Source organism: Zalophus californianus, chromosome 3, assembly GCF_009762305.2.
Source record: "Zalophus californianus isolate mZalCal1 chromosome 3, mZalCal1.pri.v2, whole genome shotgun sequence".
Lineage (NCBI taxonomy): Eukaryota > Metazoa > Chordata > Mammalia > Carnivora > Otariidae > Zalophus > Zalophus californianus.
Window position 1 is genome coordinate 110,513,418 of NC_045597.1, and position 19,954 is coordinate 110,533,371.

Consider the following 19,954-nt stretch of genomic DNA (forward strand, 5'->3'; position numbering starts at 1 on the left):
ATGTCAACTAAACTATGGAATATGCTTGTAAGAGTTGGGAGTCTGTTAAAACATGCCATCAATCCCAACTGCTAATAACTATTAAAAAAGGTGAGTAAGATGTACCCAATCATGGCCAACCTGATTCTATTTGATTGCTACAGTTATGTGAGTAGGAGCCAATCACAAAGCCGTTTCAGAGTTGTTATTAACTTCTTTCATTAACTAAGCTTCAAGAGATACATTTTGTTGAAGTAACAACAGAGAAGGACCATCACCTTTGAAATGTCATGGTATTTTAAGGCTATGCAATTTCAGAAGACTCAATGAGGGGAAAAAAAAAAAAACCCAACCACCTAAAGATTCATTTTCCATAGTTTTCTCTTATAGACAATAAGAAAAAAAAAAGGACAAAACCCCCTTGTTCTACTATGCTCTAATTTCTATTTCTTCCTCTATAAATTTCTATATATATATTGAAAGTGGTTGGTAAATGAGACCTGACTAACCGCTCTTTTCTAAAAGTACCCCTTAAACAATACATGATGGAATCAAGGGGGGAAGAAAGTCCCGTGTAAACACTGTGATTCTATTTTAAATGTTGTAGAAAATAGTCAGATAACTAGTTCAAAATATAATTAGATTGTTACATGTATTTTATAAAAGGATTGGCTGTTCTCCTCTATATACATATACTGCAAAGGCACAAGCAGTTACTACCGTGGAAGGTATGTTTACACATATGCACCCACGTTAAGGTGTTTTTAAAATAAGTGTACAGTAGGTCTCCAGATTTAAAAGCTAACTATCTATAAAGAAAACTGTGGTAAAGGACTAAATATAATGATACATTCTATACCTACCATGAGAGAATTTGGTTGTATCCATATTGGAAATCCCTCTCCTGACATTTCTTGACAGGATATACCAATTGGTTCTCATGGAAGTACAGAATCTTTTTCAATTTCCCAAGGTCAGGTCGAAGGGCAGCCAGTTCGGTCAGGTTCAGCACTGAGCTTGCAAAGAGGATCCTAGGAAACAAGGACATTAAAGTTTACTGTCCCAAGCATGCCTGAAGTGGTCATCCTTCACCCTTCTCCCCTTTTCCCTCTTCCTACCCCAAGAAAAACATATCCCCTATAGGGACACATCAATACTTAAGTCTTAATACCATGTAGCAGCATTCTAAGTTTTGATCTCTTAAAAAGCAGCCGCTAAGAACTATAAAAGCCCCGAATCTCATTGGTCTTCTCAGCTCAGTTACTGAGAGATGCAAAAAAAAAGAAAGAAAGAAAGAAAGAAAGAGAGAAAAGAAAAAAGAAAAAAAAAAAAAAAAAGCCGGATGGATTTTATTGAAAAAGGCAAGAAAAGCTCTATCTGAAGGACAAATGGAACAAAGATAAGGCTGACTGGGGAATACTTTGCTTGCCAGTTTCATTACACTTCACTTCTTTATGCAACAAACTACTGAAATTCAATATACGAGCAGGAATGGCACATGTTCATGTTATGACATAAACCCTTTTGATTTATGCAATAGACTTATCGAGTGTGGTCTTTTTCTCTTGGCATGTTTTCTCACTGTCCCTCCTCCCTCCCTTTTTTTTAACTGCTCTGCAATATTTTGTGTTTTTTCTTTTTTTAATATTTTATTCTCCATTACTGGACTGCTAATGGCACCGGATGTATAATCTATAAAACCCCTTATATAAAAACATAAATATAAAAAAGAAAGCTGATACCTTATTTTGTGGAAAAAAGGAAACTGAAAGCTTACCTACCATGTTTATAAATGAAAATGTCTATTTACCCATTCACTCCACAAATATTTACTAAATGCCTACTGTGTGCCAGAGTCTAACTAAGAAGAACAGAAAAGGTGAAACAAGAGAGCCCACCAGGATAAATGCTGCCTGCAACAGTGACATAAACAATTAAGAGAAACAAGAAAGGAGTAATAACTATCTAGGACAACCTGGAAATGTTTCACTAACAAGGTGTACCACATATGGATACAAAAGAGGGACAAATTACATTCCCCTGAACAGCTGAGGACATTTAGATGGCACAATTTTGATGGAATGCCACCTTTATAACATAATGTAGCATCACTTGACCCTTACAACTTTAATTCCCATTCTAAAAAATGAAGTTCAAGAAGGTTAAGAGTTTTTTTTTTTCTTCTTTTTTTTTCCTAGAATCACACTGGTATAAAGTGGCAAAGCAGAGACTCCTGGTCTTCCAATCCTGAAGTACTTTTCATTACCCCATGGATATAAATTGGCTGTGTACCACTTACATTACAAATGCTTTTTTCTGTACTTAATAAATACAAAATATCATACTTATTATTACCATGATTACAACTACTATAAATTCTCCCTTGCTGACAAGCCAAATGGCTAACTTCAGGTGTTTATATGATCTGCAGCACTAGCCTTTCACATAAGAAGAATGATTACATGATAAGTGCATATATCATAAATAGGAATTCAAGTGTCTTCTTCATGGACTAAAAAAGGCACATAAGACCAAAAGGCAGTGATCTCTCTTTAAACCCACACTGCTGTATTAATGCCACGGTTTAATGCTTTGAAGTAAAAAATCTTACAAAGGATATGTATTTATTTTTTTAATTGTCCGTATTCAACTAAAGCAAGGAGAAAAATTATGATGAAAAAATACTATATTTTGTCCAAAAACATGCCTACCACCAGCACCAAGTATAAGACTTTCTAAAGCTTGGATTGAAAATTCTGAAATATGAAGATATTTGCTTATCTACAAATCTGATCCTTAGTAAAGAGAACAATAAAATATTAATCTCAATCAATATTATTCTTTAAAAGAAAATGGATGATGACTTGTGAGTCTAATTATTGAGAAATATCCCCTCCTCTCCCTCCATACAACACTATTGCAAACAATTACTCATTCTTAATCATGAGACCTGAGCAAGCTCAATGTTTTTCACACACAAGGCTGAAAAATTCATTAAATGCAGCCCCCATATTACTTATTAACTACAAAGAAAAAATGGTACCTTAATGGACAAATTTAGTAGACATCAATTTACCCAAGTCATCAAACTTAATATGAACAATAACAGGACAAGTGATATGTATTTCCCAAAGTGGTACACTGACAAAGATACAAATCACCAATGTAGTATTCCTGCCAAAAATGCCTGATCTGAATTTGGTCATGAGGAGAAAATCAGATAAATATTCTGCAAAATAACAGGGCTTGATATCCAAAAATGTCAATGTCATAAAGGGAAAAAAAAAATCTAGATTAAAGGAAAATAAAGAGATACCAAAACAAAATACAATGTGTGATTCTTGACTGGATACTAGATGGGGAAAAGACAGTTATAAATGACACTATAAGGACAAAAACTCTGAATATGGACTCAATATAAAACTAAATTTTTATCAATCTTAAATTTCTCAAGTGTAATAATTTTATTATGGTCATGTACAAGAATATACTTATTCTTGGGAGACAGAATGAATTATTTACACGTGAAGTGTCACCATGTCTACAACTAATTCTTACATGGTTCAGTTAAAAGGCTACTAATAACAATAAATATTCATATGTATATATTTGCATAGAGATAAAGAATGGATAAAAGGTTAACAATTGATTAATCTAAATTAATGGTATATTGTAATTCAGTGATCTAGTCTTCCAACTGTTGTTCAGTTATACATTTACAAAACCACAAATTTGAGGAAATATGCATTAAATGGCAGTGAGTAGAAGGGAAAAATACATTCCATAAACAATAAACCCATTATATATGTATTTCTAGTCATAATCCAATTGTTAATTTCCAACATGAGAATTATCCTCAGGATGGACCATCTGTAGCAAATGTTTAACCAACTCTTCTCCTACCATACACCTCCTCTCCTTACCCTACCTGCTAGCTGATCCATAATTAAGGAATCCAGATCTAAAGTTGAGCCTTCCAAATAAAACCTCCTAAATCAAAGAATGTAATACATTCAGAAGTGAAATGGCAATGATTTTCATAATATTAACCATTTGGGATGGCCCACACCAACACTTCCTTTAGTTTGTTCAATCATTAACAGGAAAATCATTTTATTTTTATAACTGATCTTGAAATAGCCCTCACTACTTCTAAATTGTGGAAATTATCTCCAGCATTAGGAAAACATTTCTTCTTTACTTTTTCACTTGTAAAACAGTAAATTGGACAACAAGCAGTTCCGTAAATACTTAAGTCAAGGGCACCCCCCCCGGAAAAAAGCAATGAGTATGCCCACGAAAGGAACACAGGTAAGATTCACAGGCAATTTTTACTTTACCCCCTTCCAACAATTAAAAAAAAAGTTAATACAATGAATGGCATCACTCGATCAGCAGCTAAACCCTAGGCTTCCAATGTTCTTCTTGCCTCAGGTATTATTTAAGCAATAAATCCTAACAAGGTGAGCTTTATCATCCCACACTGTGTCTCTGACAGGAAAGGGCACAAGGTGATAGCAAAAACCACTAGGAACAAGATAATTCCTGACAGCTGCTGCCTGAGCACAAGTTAAATTGAACAGTTTATCTCAGCATGAAGATGTTATAAGGTTTTATGTTTAATATTTTTAAATTAACATAAAAACCAGAGAAAGCGGTTGTGCAATCTTTCACAAACATGACATAGTACAATCACTGTGTAAGCTGGATTAGTACTTATTCCCATGCTACTACAGAATTAAGTTGTTTTTAGACCACCAAAGAGCTTTAAATTGCAACTTTTGTCTCTGTAAGAGAAACCTATATTTAAAATGTCTGCTAAATTCAAATTAACGGCTACATCATTAGCTTATACCATCTCACCAAAAGTATAAGTAAGCTGCTATTATAATCGTCTAACCAAAATGCTCTTTGCTCCAACCACATTAACACCGTTCTATAGTGGGGCTGTATCCATACACATGTTTCAATTGTTTCCAATACACATTATATCTACAATCTGAGTCATATTTGCTTAAAGAATCCAAAATCATTCAACATAATGAAATTCAAAATTAGAGACTTTTTATTTTCTGGCTCAGTTTGAATAAACTAGTTATTTGCCTTTTACTCTATTCTCTTAATACATAAAAAGAGATGCTGAAATATACCTAAGCACTGTAGGAATGGGACCACTATTATCACAGTGCATACTTTTATTATCTTAAAGGGTATGGAAGGGCAGTGAAATGAGAAACAGAAGACAGACATTCCATATTCCAACCACCACCATGCAATCTAGTAATAATACTTCATGAACTAAGTTATCTCAATCTCACTCCATGAAATCTTTTCAATGGGCCCTTCTACCCCACAAAACCATTTAGCAATTTTATCACATAACAAGATATAGTACACAATTTAACACAGATCCTAGTTTGGGTTGAATTCTTAAATAATTCTTTGCAGGGCTTCAGTAAGCCTTTGACAAAAGAGTAAATTCCATTCTTCCAGTCATGTCTCCTTGCTCACTACCTAAACTCCTTGTCTAGATTCATGTTGCTCAGCCTCATTACCAAAGTCTTTGTTGTTCCACTGCTGCTTTTCTTGATTCTTGTTCCTTGATATACACTCTCTAGGACTCTAGATCCTATACTTTCTATGATATGGTGTTTTCTGTGATGATGGAAATGTTTTATATCTGCATATAGTATCCAATGTAGCAGCAACTAGCTACATATGGCTATGGAGCACTTGAAATGTAGCTAGTGCTATGGAGGAACTAAATTTTAAAGTGACTTGAACTTGATTCATTTAAGCTTAAATGAAATAGCCATAAAGTAATGGGTACTATATGGGAAAGCACAGCTGTGGATGGACCAGATTTCCTCAATCCAACACTTCACCCATGATACCTGAATGCAATTCCTCACTGAACTGATTTTCTTGGACCCTGACCTGCTTGTGATAACCTAATTTCTAAGTTCCTCCTGACTTGCTGAATTTCACCTACCTAATTCTGGAATGGCATTATTTCTTTTTCCTCCTGATAATTAGAAAGCATATGTTCACAACAGAAAATGTTTTAAGTACAAAAAATATAAATTAAGTGAATATCACCTGCAACCACCTCCAAAAAAGAAATAGCCACTATTTTCATTCTGGTGCTTATTTAGCCAGTATATGTTGAACATCCATTATTTGCAAGGCACTAAGTTAAATGATGGACATAAGATGGAAAATAAAGTAGCTAAGGCAAAAAGAAAATTGGCAGGTGGGGGCACTGAATAAGGAGCAAGGAATTTGTTCAATGAAAGTGGACAGAGAAGAGGCTAAGGAAGTTTGGAAGCCTTTGGAAGAAAAGCTCTTATGAAAATAATTTTGGATATTATGGTAAGAGCAATGGGAAAGAGACTGAGGATTTTTAAGAAGGGAAATGACAAAGTTATACATGCATATTGGGTATATTCACTTTTTTTCTTTTCACTTTGTAGTATATATACATTAGTGCCGTTACTGCATAGATTTTTTTTTCTTTTGCTTCTAATACTTAACATGATGTTTTACTATGTTAAAAATTATTTCTGAAATATGGTTTTTAACAGACTTCATGATGTGATGTGTCATAGTATCTTCAACCAGGTCATGACTCTTATATTCACCTATCTATAAAGTTTAAAAATTTTCTTGTATAACCTCTTGTATTGCTATTACATTTGTTTATGTATTTCATGAGCTGTTTTATTGCTTTTTAGTAGCAGAAAACTTTACGCTGACTACTGAATGGGAAACAGACTGTAAGGAATCTTTTCAGGAGACAGGAGAACAGTCAGGGGAAGAGAAAGAAGTGATGGTAGCTTGCGTTAAGATGGTAGTGCTGGAGGCGACTAGAAGGGGCCGACGGCAGTGTTTGCTGATGAACCAGATATAAGATGTGAAACAGAGGAGCACTATCGTTTCCTTCACTTTGTCACTCCCAGAGTGTGGTGATAATGTTCCAATATAATAGGAGCTCAATAACACATACATGCATAAATGAAAATTATTTCCAAACCCTTCAAAAGTCTTTGGCTTAAATATATATTTCTTTAATTTGTAAAACCTGTGTAGAATGATAACAGAGTTCTAATATTCATTAATCATTGATATGCAAAATTCATTTTAACACACTATGCTTTAGTTGTCAGCTACTTCATCTTAATTAGACCATTTCAACTGCACGTTTAAATGCTATGGATTTTCAAAAACCTTCAAGAACAAGCATAACAAAATGTTTCCATTTGCTAAAACAATTAAAAATACAAGATGGAAGTCTTATCTAAAGGAAAAGGAAATGTAGTCATTTAATTTCCAGATTCCCATGATGGGTAATTTACAGGCTGTTAAATAGAGTATCCAGCTTCCCAAAGCCTGTCCCATAGGGTAGCATCAAGTAATCAGTTTTGCTTTTTTCCTCCACCATGTAATGTTCCTTTCCTGTGCTTATCATTATGGTCAGGAGAATACTGTGTAAAGAACACGTGTCCAGAAGGCAGGGAATCAAAGTCCATAGTCATCAGCACTCTCACCTGCCTCACAGCTGCCTAAGGAGACAAATTATATATATATATATATATATATATATGAGCTTTTTTAGCTAAAGGAGCCACTTAAATTTAGGTGTCTCAAGTTATTCAAGCTAACTCTCAAGTCCTTTCATTCTTGGTATTGTGTCTAATCCATAAAAGACACCCAGTAATTATGCTGGTAACAAGAAAGGAAGAAACAGGGAGTATGTGTCTAGTAATGAAAAAAAAATTAGAAATAAATTGCAATTTTTACTGTGTGTATACTTAAGCATTTTTGATGTATTCTGGGACCAGAACCTATTAACAGTATTCTTGTAAGACATAAGGGAATATGAACCACTCAGAACATTTATTGATATATCTGTTTTAGATAATCTATCAGTTAGTCTACAAATCAAAATACTAAGTCTCAACAAACTAAGAAGTATAAGATAACACCCCTGTTCAAAAGAAGCTGACAATATAACTGGTAAAATAAGCCATAAATACAGGAAACATTAAGTAACAAGAAAAAAGAGAAGTAACAGCTCTGTCCTGCACAAGAAATGTCACAAAGCAGGGCAGGACTGATTATAAACGAAGGGAGAGGTACTAAAAGACGATCAGTCCAGAGGAGGAAGAGAAAACAAAGAGCAGTGGAGGACCAGGAAAGGTCAAGTTTATTGTGTATCAAGGGAGTCCTGGGTCCTGAGATCTTGGTCTGGAACGATCAGTGCTATTTGAATTCAGTCAGAGAGGAGGAATGGTTGCTTAAAGTTGAGGGTTAAAAAAAAAAGTAAGGAACCAAATAAAACTGGAAAGGTGGTCTTCCATCAGACCTAGAAGCACCCGAATATAGCATAAGAAGTTTTCTAAGTTCACACTTTATCTGTTAGCAATACGGGGATCCACTGTACACTTATACTAACAATGCTTTATTTCTTCTTATTATCCTTAACTGAGTGGTGAATGCTCATTGGCTGAGAAAAATGGTAGTAAAATGAGAGGATGAGGAATCAAAGTATCACCATCACGACCACTCTCAAAATAAGGGGGGTTGTTCTATATATATATCCAAAGATAAAACCAATTTGTTTAAAGCCGTGACTGTCCAACAGCCATGTGATCATATTCTAAAGGAAGACAAAGAACCATGAATAATGCAAGGGTTTTATTTTTCTACATATATCATCTAATTTAATCATCCTCAGAGATGTATCCTCTTATTTCCAGTTTACTGATTAAGAAATTAAAGCATGAGAGGTTTGGTTATGTGCTAAGGCCACAGCAGTTACTAAGAGGCAGAGAGGAGTTCCAAACCCAAGTTGATCTGGACCCAAAGCCTCTTATTTTTTTCAATTATTCCACACTGATTTTGAGTCGTCTAAGATTAGAATGTGACTCAATGGTTCCCGTTAATTGTACTTCTCATTATCATCTGTGTTTCAGAAGTAAAAATATAAATGGTATGAAGAAGAACCGTACTAACCTGAATAGTTTGATTTCATCCCTTCATTCATCATTTACTGAGTGATTACAGTTAGACAAACTAGTGGAAAGCTAGTGACCATCAGTGAAGGATCTCCTGGAGACATACAATCAAGGTGGCCACCCCAAATCACACGAAGGAGTCAGCCTACTGAAATAACAAGAACACGGTCAGGCACTGGGCTAGAAAGCAGCAGCTGGTATTAAGAGCAATGAAGATAACAGCAATATTGACTTGGTTACTGGAGGAACAGGCTAAGGGTAAGGCCGTTTCTAGCTTGTGCAGTCAGATGGGCAGTGGTAACCTTCCTTAATACAAAAGGAGAAAATAAACCGGTGGTTGGAATAAGAGAAGAAATGAAGGGACAGTTTCTACAAATGTGGATATAAGTGGAGTGCCTAGTAGGTAACTAAAGATAACAGATAATAGACTAATGAAAGAAACTGCATTGGAAATTTAATTGAACTAAAAGGGCCTGGTCACCAAATGTGTCCATTAAAAATGTGGGTCCTGGTTTGTTACATAGTTTTACATATCTGCTTTACATGTTTCCCTAATATTTCATACGTTATCTTGTTTTTTCCCAATAAAGTACATATTCCTTGATGAGAAAAATTAGACCTACTGTTCTTTTCTTTAGTATTCTATAGTTTCCCTAACATGACAGGTACCACTCTGGATTTTAAGTTCTCTTCAAACATGCCCTATATCTTCCTTGCTCACTATCCTATCTCAGATGCTCAATAAATGTTTTCATATAAGTGAATGAATGAATGAGTCAGTCATTCATAACCTCAGTGACGCTGAGAGAATAAAACTGGCTGATTCTCTACATATAGTCAAGTGTTCAATATGATATTTACTCCTACCATTAAAAACAAGTTGGGGAGTATCTCCTGTCCCCAAAAGAAAGAACTTACCTTCTACCTTGAGCACACAACACAAGTCTAGGATGCATTATTTGATGTCATTTTTGATTGAACTCATTGCTTTTTTTAGGGTCCCTAATAATATCTCAGGCACTGTTCTCTGCTTCACCATCCTAATAAATATCAAGGACTCATGATACAATCCAAAGGAAGGGAACTCTTGGGGGAAGGTAGGTGTCAACCTGGTACAAAGATCAGGAATGTACAATATCATGATGATGATTTCTGTCATCTTCAGGGATTCATGATCATCAGCCTTGGAAGAACTAAGTCAATTAACATGCAAAGCACATCTAACTAGCTGAGCGTGCTGGGAACACTTCATATGGTGTTTTATCTCCATAAACTAATATAATTAGTATGTGAAATATTTATAATTCACCTCATGATTAATCCATTGTAGGCTATTCCTTAACAGCAGCATATCATTTTATATTGGAATGTTCTTTGCCCTTTAGTTCATGCCACTCATGAGTCCCCAGAGTTCATTTCTAAATATTATAAAGTTGGAAGACCAGAGACCCAAGGCAATGGATATAGGTCCTATCATTACTCTAACCCAGCACTACCTATGCTGTCTAAGATTATACACATTTAAGGACACAGTGACCAGTCAAGCCAGGAAGATTACTGCTCAAATAGATACATAAAGCTCAATTCAGGCACAAGCCTGAGGAACAAACTATAGACAAACAGAGTGGCTTTTAAATATTACCATCCTTTAGGCTTGAATATTATGACACAGGAATAGTTAAAGCAATCATAACAACAACAATAATAGTAACTGCCTCCTGGTATATCAAGTAAAGTACCCCTGACAACCATGGAAAAGTAAGGTATTTTGTGCCCAAATAACGAATAAGCTAACAAGGAAAAATATGGTAACTTGCTATTTTTACTGAGTCACATCTACTGCTAAAATTAACAAGCACAAAATAAAGTGTCTCCTAAATGTTCAGTCTTTCTATAATCGGTCATAAGACCTAAATTTTTTGGTGCTTATGAGTATTTGTTTTAAATTTGCTTCCCAGACTCCTGTAGTCTATTGAGCTGTTCTATCATTTGATTTGTGACATTTTGTTGTTATGCTGCTCATAGAGATTATCCCGGTGTTTTGATTATTTCTCCTATGTTTGTTTTGGCAAGTCCAAGACAGTTCTTTGAAATCTTCCCTGAATTTGGTGCTTAATATGCCATCTGAAAAATTACCTCCCCAGAAATAATTTAGTTAGTATCCCCAATGTTTTGCTATTTTACACATCACTTTAATTATAAGGGTATCACTAGATAACTAATTACAAAAGTCAAAGCCAGTAAAATATACTGTACACAGTAGGCACTCAGAAACTATCTGGGACAGTGAAATATTAAACAATATTGTACATCTGCAGTAGAAAAAGAATCTGAAGGTGTGAGTCCCGAGACTGTGTCCCGCTCTTTCATACCCTTTTTTTAAAAGATGAGATTTTTTATAAACATTGATTTATTAACGCTATGTCTCTTTCTCATCAAGCCAACAATGTAAAAATTCTACGAATGTGCTTCCTAGTCTGTATCACCAAGGGGAAACCATTTGAAAGCTAGCTTTTTAAAAACTAACACTTCCTATTTTAATAGAGTAAAATGAAAATTTAAAAATCTGCATGGCTGTCTAAGTTTCACAAATAAAAACATTTCCTTCACATGCTTCCCCTGATCACAACTTAAACGATTGCCTTTTTTTTTTTTTAAGTAACTAATACATACATAGGTACAGGAGGGAAAAACAGGTGAAAGGTATAAAAATACTATATAAACAATATTGTTAAGATGATCTAAAAATGAAGTCTTGATGTCATTCAACATAACCTACATGGCACAGTAACTTTGTAAGATACAGTTTTCTTGGTCTCACCCTTGATAACTATACTATATGTGGGACTCACCATTTTATAGACAGCTCATAAAATGCCTCAGGCCACACTTGCTTACTAGGTGACTGAGGAGCACGACATGAGGTTACTGCTCTGGGTTAGCCAGTCAGAGGCAAAGCTGGAAGTAGTACAGACTCAGTGACAGAAATGAAGCCAGTCAGGGGTGTTGCTTGTGAGCCTGCCTCCTAATTCCAATGTTGGGAGCAGCTTCAAGTTTGATGTTGGGAATAAGATATTCTCCATTTAATGGGGGAAAAAAACCCACTCACTGAGGGGGGGGGGTAAACAAACAGAAAAACTGCCTTTGACCATGCCCCTCCCTTTCTCTCCACATAATACAGAGAGAAATATTTGAACATGGGTGTAAATACGCATTACAGCCTCCTTACAGATATCTGAGGCTCACTGTTATTTGAATTTTCCATTGCCTATGTCTGAGAGTCACACACCATAGGTCACCTAAAGCCATCCAAGCCTCCTTCCACCACATTAGACATTTGCACATAGCACATAATGGATGCATCCCTTCTGGGTCCGTCCTTTCCTTTCTTCCCTTTTGTATTTGTATATAGTCGTGGTCTGGGAATGTCAGAAAATACACAAAATGCCACAAGAGAAGCAAGAAAGTAACCTCAGACTGGCTCAGGAGAGCCAGAAAGGCTTTAAAGGAGACAATGCTTGAGATGGACCTTAAAAAGATGAAGAAAATTTCTAGTTCAGTATGTGTGAAGGGCAGGGATTGGAAAGGTTTCTATTAATATTAAAGAGGAAAAGCAAATATCTGGGACTATAAATATGCACATTCTATTCAATTAAGCAAATATTTCGTGTATTTTATATATATGAAATACATATTTGAAATACATATATATTTCATAGATAGAGATAATAAGACAAGACAGACTTGACATCCTGTTCTTCATCTTTGTATTTTGGCAACTGAGATATAAACAAAGGGCTGAAGTTATAGGAGAGTTAACATTTGATATCTTAAATAACTTTGTTTTAATTCCCAAATTTATATACACTGCTATTATTACTCATTATTAGAGATGCCATGCCAACTCATTACACATGAATTTCATTACACACTGCCCCCTTACTAAGTGCCCAAAGCTAAATACACTCAGATGGGACATTCTAATAACTTTTTTGTAATAACTCCTTGTCTTAAAAAAAAAAACACACTTTCAAAGAAATGTTAGTATTTTGCCACTCCATAGGATTCAGTAACAAGGCGAGATTCTCCCAAGAATATTCCAACAGTCCTTGAAAAACTAAGACTGTGACAAAACCTGAGCATCTGGCAACTCTGCCACCATGAAGTATCCATATGGAAGAGACCAAAATGTGTCAAAGTACCCAAAACGATTTTGGAGAGTGTAGAAGATAGAATAAATAATTCAGTATCGTCAACACTTTCAACAGCAGGTAGTGGATATGCTACCTGCTTCTATAATGTGCCAGAATGTAACATAAGTGTGTGAGGCTGTGTGTGTATGTGTGTGTGAGAAAGGCAGAAAGAATATGAGTATACATGAGGCGAAAAACTATTTTTACATAGAAATATTCCTTAGGTAGTTCTCTTTGTAGGGACATCGGATCTCTATAAGCACAGGTTTATAGATATATAGAAGAAAAAAACAGAGTCAATGAAAATTTATTTTTAAGATAAACATAGCAACAAATATATTACTTCAGAGTCAATGAAAAAAACTGCATTAACTTAACATTATGGTTGAAATTGTATGTGCAAAAAAACTCAGAAAATCCAAAATTATGGTTCCCTCAGCAACCATAACTGTGTCCTCATGCATATATGAGTATTCTGCATTACTGTAATGATGATACATTTCAGCCTTAATATCAGTTTATGCAATGTGACTGAATTAGGATTCTTTTGGGAACTATAAAACTTTGAATTTCTGGACTTTTGTGAATGTACAATCTAAACCATAAAGTTACACTGATATAGGGTGGGGTTTTGCTTTTTATTTTCTGGCATTTAAAAAAATAATTAAGAGTGAATGGTCGACAACATTAAAGTAGTAAAGGATTGGCTGACTTGTATTAATACCAAAAAACTTGATACAGAGTCTAATTCCTTAAAATAGGGATATGCAAACTACAAACAAAAAGAAATGTCCCTCTGAAGATTAATCAAAGGCAAGAACAGGCAAGACAATTTTTCCAGGAGTGAGTAAATTTACTTTTTCTATAAAATGTTAGTTTCTTATTAAAAGGTACTTTCATTCAACTATATTTCAACATGAAGATAAATACCAACAGCTGAAATAATTCTCTTACTACATATTTCTGCATCTTATCAAGAAAAGAGGGAGTATTAAAATGGTGCCCTATATTTTCAAGATTGAAGTCGGGTGAAAGCCAGTTTTCCTTCTCACAGGCAAAACATAGCAGGACATAACCTGTAAGATGAAACTGTATTACTGCCACTAAGGACTTTTTGATCCTGGAGCTAAGGCTCTTTCAAAATATAGTTCACAAAGAAATAGATACACAATAATCAAGTTAAGCTTAAAAATGAGGTAACTATTTTACACAATTACTTAGTACTATACAGTGGTTTTTCAACAAAGTGAAGACATTTCAGACAGACAGAGGAACCTGTAGAAAGATCCAGAAGTAAAAGCTGGCAACATCCCTTTGGAGAACAAAGAGTTCAGCTGAAGAGGTGGCTCATAAAGGAGGAGTTGTAAAAGGAAGAGCCACAAATGTAGATTACATATATATATTGTAGAGCACCTTGAAGACAAGGAAGACAAGTCTTAAATGCAATGTACAGGCCATAGGAAACTCAAGTTTCATAGGCAAGGAGGCCATGCTTTTTGGGAGAAGGGAAACAAAAAGCAAAAATGATTCAACAAAACCGCCACAGCAGAAGACACACCAGAAGTAGTAAAGACTGCAGACAGGGGGACTAGTTATGAGATTATTATAATAATCCAGACATGTTGCAGCAAAAGGCCTGAAAAAATGTGATAACGGTAAGACTTAAAAGGAGGAGAAAGGATTAAAAGGTGCTTGTGAGATTTTGAGATACAGGGACTGCTGGAACAATTGTGCCATTGATAAAACTGTAAAATCAAGGGCGGTGTCTGATGTGAGGACAAGGAACAACTGAGTATTGCCCAGTAAATCTTCAGTGTAGGGTATCAGGTTCCATAGAAACAAGCAAGCCCTTCAATAAAGTTATAAAATAGTCTTGAGGATGCCGATTACAGCAATAAAAACAATTCTATTCTTTATACCTGTGTAGTCAATAAATCCACACTTTGTCTCCTCTCTCTCTCTTTCTCTTTTTTTAATCCCACCAGGGTTGGGAAGGTAATGGCATCAGTTGTACAAATAAGAAAAGGGAGGCTCAGCCAGGATCACCTCCTAAGCCTCACACAGGTATGACATGGCAAAGTTTGGCTGGAGATACAGATTTTGAAGTCTTTGGTATAGAAGTTATTTTGAAATTATATGGGGCGCCTGGGTGGTTCTGTCGGGTAAGCATCTGCCTTCAGCTCAGGTCATGGTCCCAGGGTCCTGGGATGGAGTCCCGCATCAGGCTCCCTGCTTGGCGGGAAGCCTGCTTCTTCCTCTCCCACTCCCCCTGCTTGTGTTCCCTCTCTCGCTGTCTCTCGCTCTCTGTCAAATAAATAAGTAAAATCTTTAAAAAAAAATTATAAATAAGGCCAATCAAAAATGTGAAGATAAAAAATAAGTGATTGTGTGCAGAACCACAGGGAAAAACTAAGATCGCAGAGCAGCGATTATTCACCAGCCCAACAGATGACTAGGTTGCTAGGACAGCGCTACAGGGACTGGCACTCAACAGGTACTCAATGCACCTGTCTCATCAACAGCTAAAGAGGAGACAGCACTAAACAGGCTCTCAGTATCTGCAGAAGATGGATGGGTTAATTCTCAAACTTTCTTAAAGCAATCCTTTCCTCACAGAAATTCTTACACAAAATTCAAATATGTAAAATGCATAAAAACACTATTGAGTAAACCAGGAATAGGGGATCTAGAACTTCACCTAACTAGAACTCTCTTCCTTCTCTTCATAGCTCTTCCTCTGCACATATATTACATAACTATCCCTGAGACAAACCCATGCAATGCAGAGAAAATGTGGGAAATCCTTTAAATTGGTCATAAGGTGATATAATTTGGGACCTCTGAGGTTGGTGTGGAAGAAGTGATAGGTAACAGTTGGTCTGAACAAATCAAGTTAAAATCAACTACTAGCCTGCCTAGACTTGATTTTTTAACCAGACTTTCCCTTGCCATGTTCTTCCAGTAGCTGAGATCTCTCATTAATTCTTTCACGGATTTCTCCATGGCCAACAATTTTCTTCAATTATGACCCATATCATCAGATCACTTGGACATCTCAACTGTATACCATGGAAATGGCACATTTAATGCCTGCAGTTTTCTTGTTCCAATAACTGTCACAGAACCTCTCCACTTGCTGCATCTTGTAACTGCCCATGCCACATGATCACACATGTAAGTCAGCGAGAATAAGAATGGCATAACATCAGGAGGTTGAAATTAAAAAAGTGAAAGCCCAAATTTGATATCTTAGAGGAAAGCCGTTGTATATTCTAATCACGTTACTGATAACACGTATGACAAAGGAGAGGATCTGAATAATCCTAGAGTTGAAAAAAATGAATTATTGAGCCCCCTTTAACAGCAGACTCGCACTGTTGTTCCATTTTTATATAAATTGTAAATGAAAAATTCAGTCCAATTGGATAGTAAAAACAGTAATCATTATAAAAAACATCCAACCCAACCAAGTAGTAAAAACAGTAATCATTACAAGATTTTATTATGGCAGTACCTTTATACAAATATGAAGTAATATATAAAGAAAATCACAGGCTGATTCTTGGATAATTTATTCAAGGAGTAAGTTATGAAAATTCATCAATAAGTAGAATAAATGAGGCAACTCAAAAACAGCTCACCATAGACTCTATTTATGCAACTCCAATTTTAATTTAGTCTGTATTGATGGATTCTTTTATTTCATGTGTTATAGTCATGTTAAACTAGACACAACATGCACTGCATCTACAGCCTACACAGTACAAAGACGTCTGGACGTGACATAGACAGGCATTCCTTTGCTTCAAGTGATAAATAGTTCAGTCGTAAAAAGGATTTAAAAAATTTAACAAAAATCAGTGAATAAATTTTTTAAAAAGTAACCACATGCATTACAATTTTCCTTTTACTCTACTGTAATTTGTCTTTGGAAGAAACCATGCTGACATTGTCCTGGGGAGTCTTTGGGTCTCTGCAAAAAAAAAAAAAAAAAAAGCCAAAAGGAAGAAGAATACAGACAGGTAGAGGCCTGGTCCCAGAACAGAGTAACCACCCAAGGAGCAGAGCCACCTACAGCACCTGCCATCAAAGACAGTGAGCCAGTCAAAGGAACTAAGTCTAAAGGGCATAACTTGGGCAAAACATAGGCTGAATGCAGTGAATAAAGAAGAGGAAGGATTCCAAGAAGTCCCATTCAAAAGTCAGGAGGTGACCCTGCAAAATCTTGTACAGGTGTCAGATGCCAAGTCTGACTAGGAATATGCAAGGGATAAAAATTGGCAGGCACTAAGAAAGGGGTAACAAAGGCCCAGAAGGGGCCTACAGGATGACGGAATCATCCAGGGCAAGAGAGAAACTACAGACAAGAAACTTGACCATGCCAGCTAAAACTGGCAATTAAAAAAAGAGGGGAGATGATGGGAAAGCAGGAAAGTGAGGGCCTGGGGCTGATCCTATGGCCACTGGAAGTAGAGAGACCTGCAGGGTGGAGGATCAACTAACAGAAAGCAGGAGCCTAAACAGCTGTGCACGTGAATCCAATGTCTGGGATAGATAAACCTCATTCCAAGTCCCATTAATCAGTGGATCTGAGGCTAAGGATGTATCCGTGACCCAGGTGGGAATGGCTGAGGTACTGCGCAAGACAAAGCCTGCAGGCAGGGGGCATCTGCGGATCTGACTGTGCCTAGCTAAGGAAAGTCCAGGCTTGAATGGACACAGGGGTGAAGAAAACCATAGAAAAAAGAACACAACAATGTTTCTGAATTATAATATAGGAACTTGGTAAAAACTACAAGGCAAACCCAGAATATGAAAATATGGATTTATCCGAAAGACAACTTAGTACTCTATTTTTACAAAAACAAGGATCTTCAATAATATTAAGAATAAAACTAAAACTTCTTAAAGTACAAAATTATAAGTATATTATTATTACAATAATGTAAGACTAGGTACACAGGAGAAGAGTATAAGGAAGTAAGACTCTAAGGTATGATAGCTGCTGCACTTATGGATTTTCATATTTTGTCTCCAAATGTTCTATCGTGTGATTATATATTATCTTTATAATAAAAAGTGAAAGTATTTCATAAGAAAACTTTTTTTAAAGATTTTATTTATTTATTTGATAGAGAGAGAGAGAGCACAAGCAGGGGGAATGGCAGGCAGAGGGAGAAGGAGAAGCAGGCTCCCCACAGAGCAGGGAGCCCGATGTGGGATTCGATCCCAGGACCCCGGGATCATGACCTGAGCTGAAGGCAGTCGCTCAACCAACTGAGCCACCCAGGCGCCCCATAAGAAAACTTTTAATAGCAGGCACACCTAGTACCTTTTTAATTATTTGATTAAAATAATTTCCACTTACAGGACATTCCGTGGGTAAACAGCAGAGTATTTATATATGCTGTTGCACATTGACGTCCTTATAAAAATCTCCAAAAATTAGAAGTCCCTACACATAATTTGTATATCACTATAAGGTAAAGTTAACCTAAAGAAACAATTTAAAATTTTCATTTTAAAAAATTTTCACTTTTAGATATAAGAAATGTGTGCTAATATCACCTTTATACAACAGTAGGGAAAATTAAATCAAAAGAATCTTTGTAGTGTGTTGTAATGCAATTTTTTTTTTTAAGATTTTATGTTTTTGAGAGAGAGAGAGCGAGGGAGCACAAGCAGGAGAAGCAGCAGAGGGAGAGGGAGAAACAGGCTCTCCACTGAGCAGGAAGCCCGATGAAGGGCTCCTTCAGGGGATTCTGGGATCATGACCTGAGCCGAAGGCAGACACTTAATTGACTGAGCCACCCAGGCATCCCTGCAATGCAAATTATTTAGGAAATAGTGCTAGAGACTGCATGTTTTTAAGGGGCAAGAATCATGTCATCTCCATATTTTACAAAATTCCACAATACATAGATACCCTGTTTACCAGTTGTATTCATTAACATTTAAACTAGGATTGTGATTGAGAACCTGGATTCTGAAGGCAGACCACCCGAGTGTACCACTGATTTGTAAGGCAGACTACCCAGAGCTACCATGGAATCTGAGGGCACACCACCTGGATCTACCATAGAATCGGTGGGCACACTACCTGCTCCACCAACTACTAGCTATGTGATCTTGGGCAAGTTTACTTACCCTCTGTTTGCCTCAGTTTCCCTATGTGATAAATGCAGTTAATAACTACTCTTCTAATACGGTGGTATGGGGATATGTGAGTATTTAGACTAATGCTTCACACACTGTAAGCACTATGAAAGCAATGGAGACTATTCGCCATGACTACTGATCAATTCTGCTTTTGGAATGAAATTCCAACTAAATGATGAATCAAAGTTCAAAATACTGCAATCTTGGTAAGTTTCCTTATTCATCATTCTACAGTTTATACTCTCTTATTTTTGTTTTCATCATACAAGATGTCACTTACCAAAATTATTATTGGAAAACTCTCACAAATGAACAGCATTAGACTTAATTCCTCTTGGTCTTTAGGCAATAATCATTTTCCAGGGCCACTGAAGTTAAGTAAGCCCTAGGCTTCCTAGAATCTAGTGAAAGAACATTTTGTCAGTCTTCCTTCCAAACACAGTGTGTGAGAATCCAATTTGGTTAAATTTTGGATTGTTGGCAATTGTAAGCTCATCTGGGAGTAATTTTTCTCCCTGGATGACTTGAGCTTGAGCTGGGAGAGGAAAAATTAAATTCTTTTTATTGCCAAAATCATTATATGGACTGCCTTTGAAGTCTTTTGCA

The 19,954-nt window shown here is 36.1% G+C and overlaps 1 protein-coding gene across 8 annotated transcripts in view; it reads right to left on the reverse strand.

Moving 5' to 3' along the window:
• Positions 1 to 19,954, reverse strand: part of GTDC1 (glycosyltransferase like domain containing 1) — a 478,402-nt gene that overhangs the window by 289,052 nt on the left and 169,396 nt on the right. For all 8 annotated transcript variants that reach the window (XM_027591202.1, XM_027591201.1, XM_027591200.1 and 5 more), the window contains exon 5: positions 843 to 1,010. In XM_027591202.1, the coding sequence (XP_027447003.1) occupies positions 843 to 1,010 (168 nt within the window). The remainder of the gene's footprint in view (positions 1 to 842; positions 1,011 to 19,954) is intronic.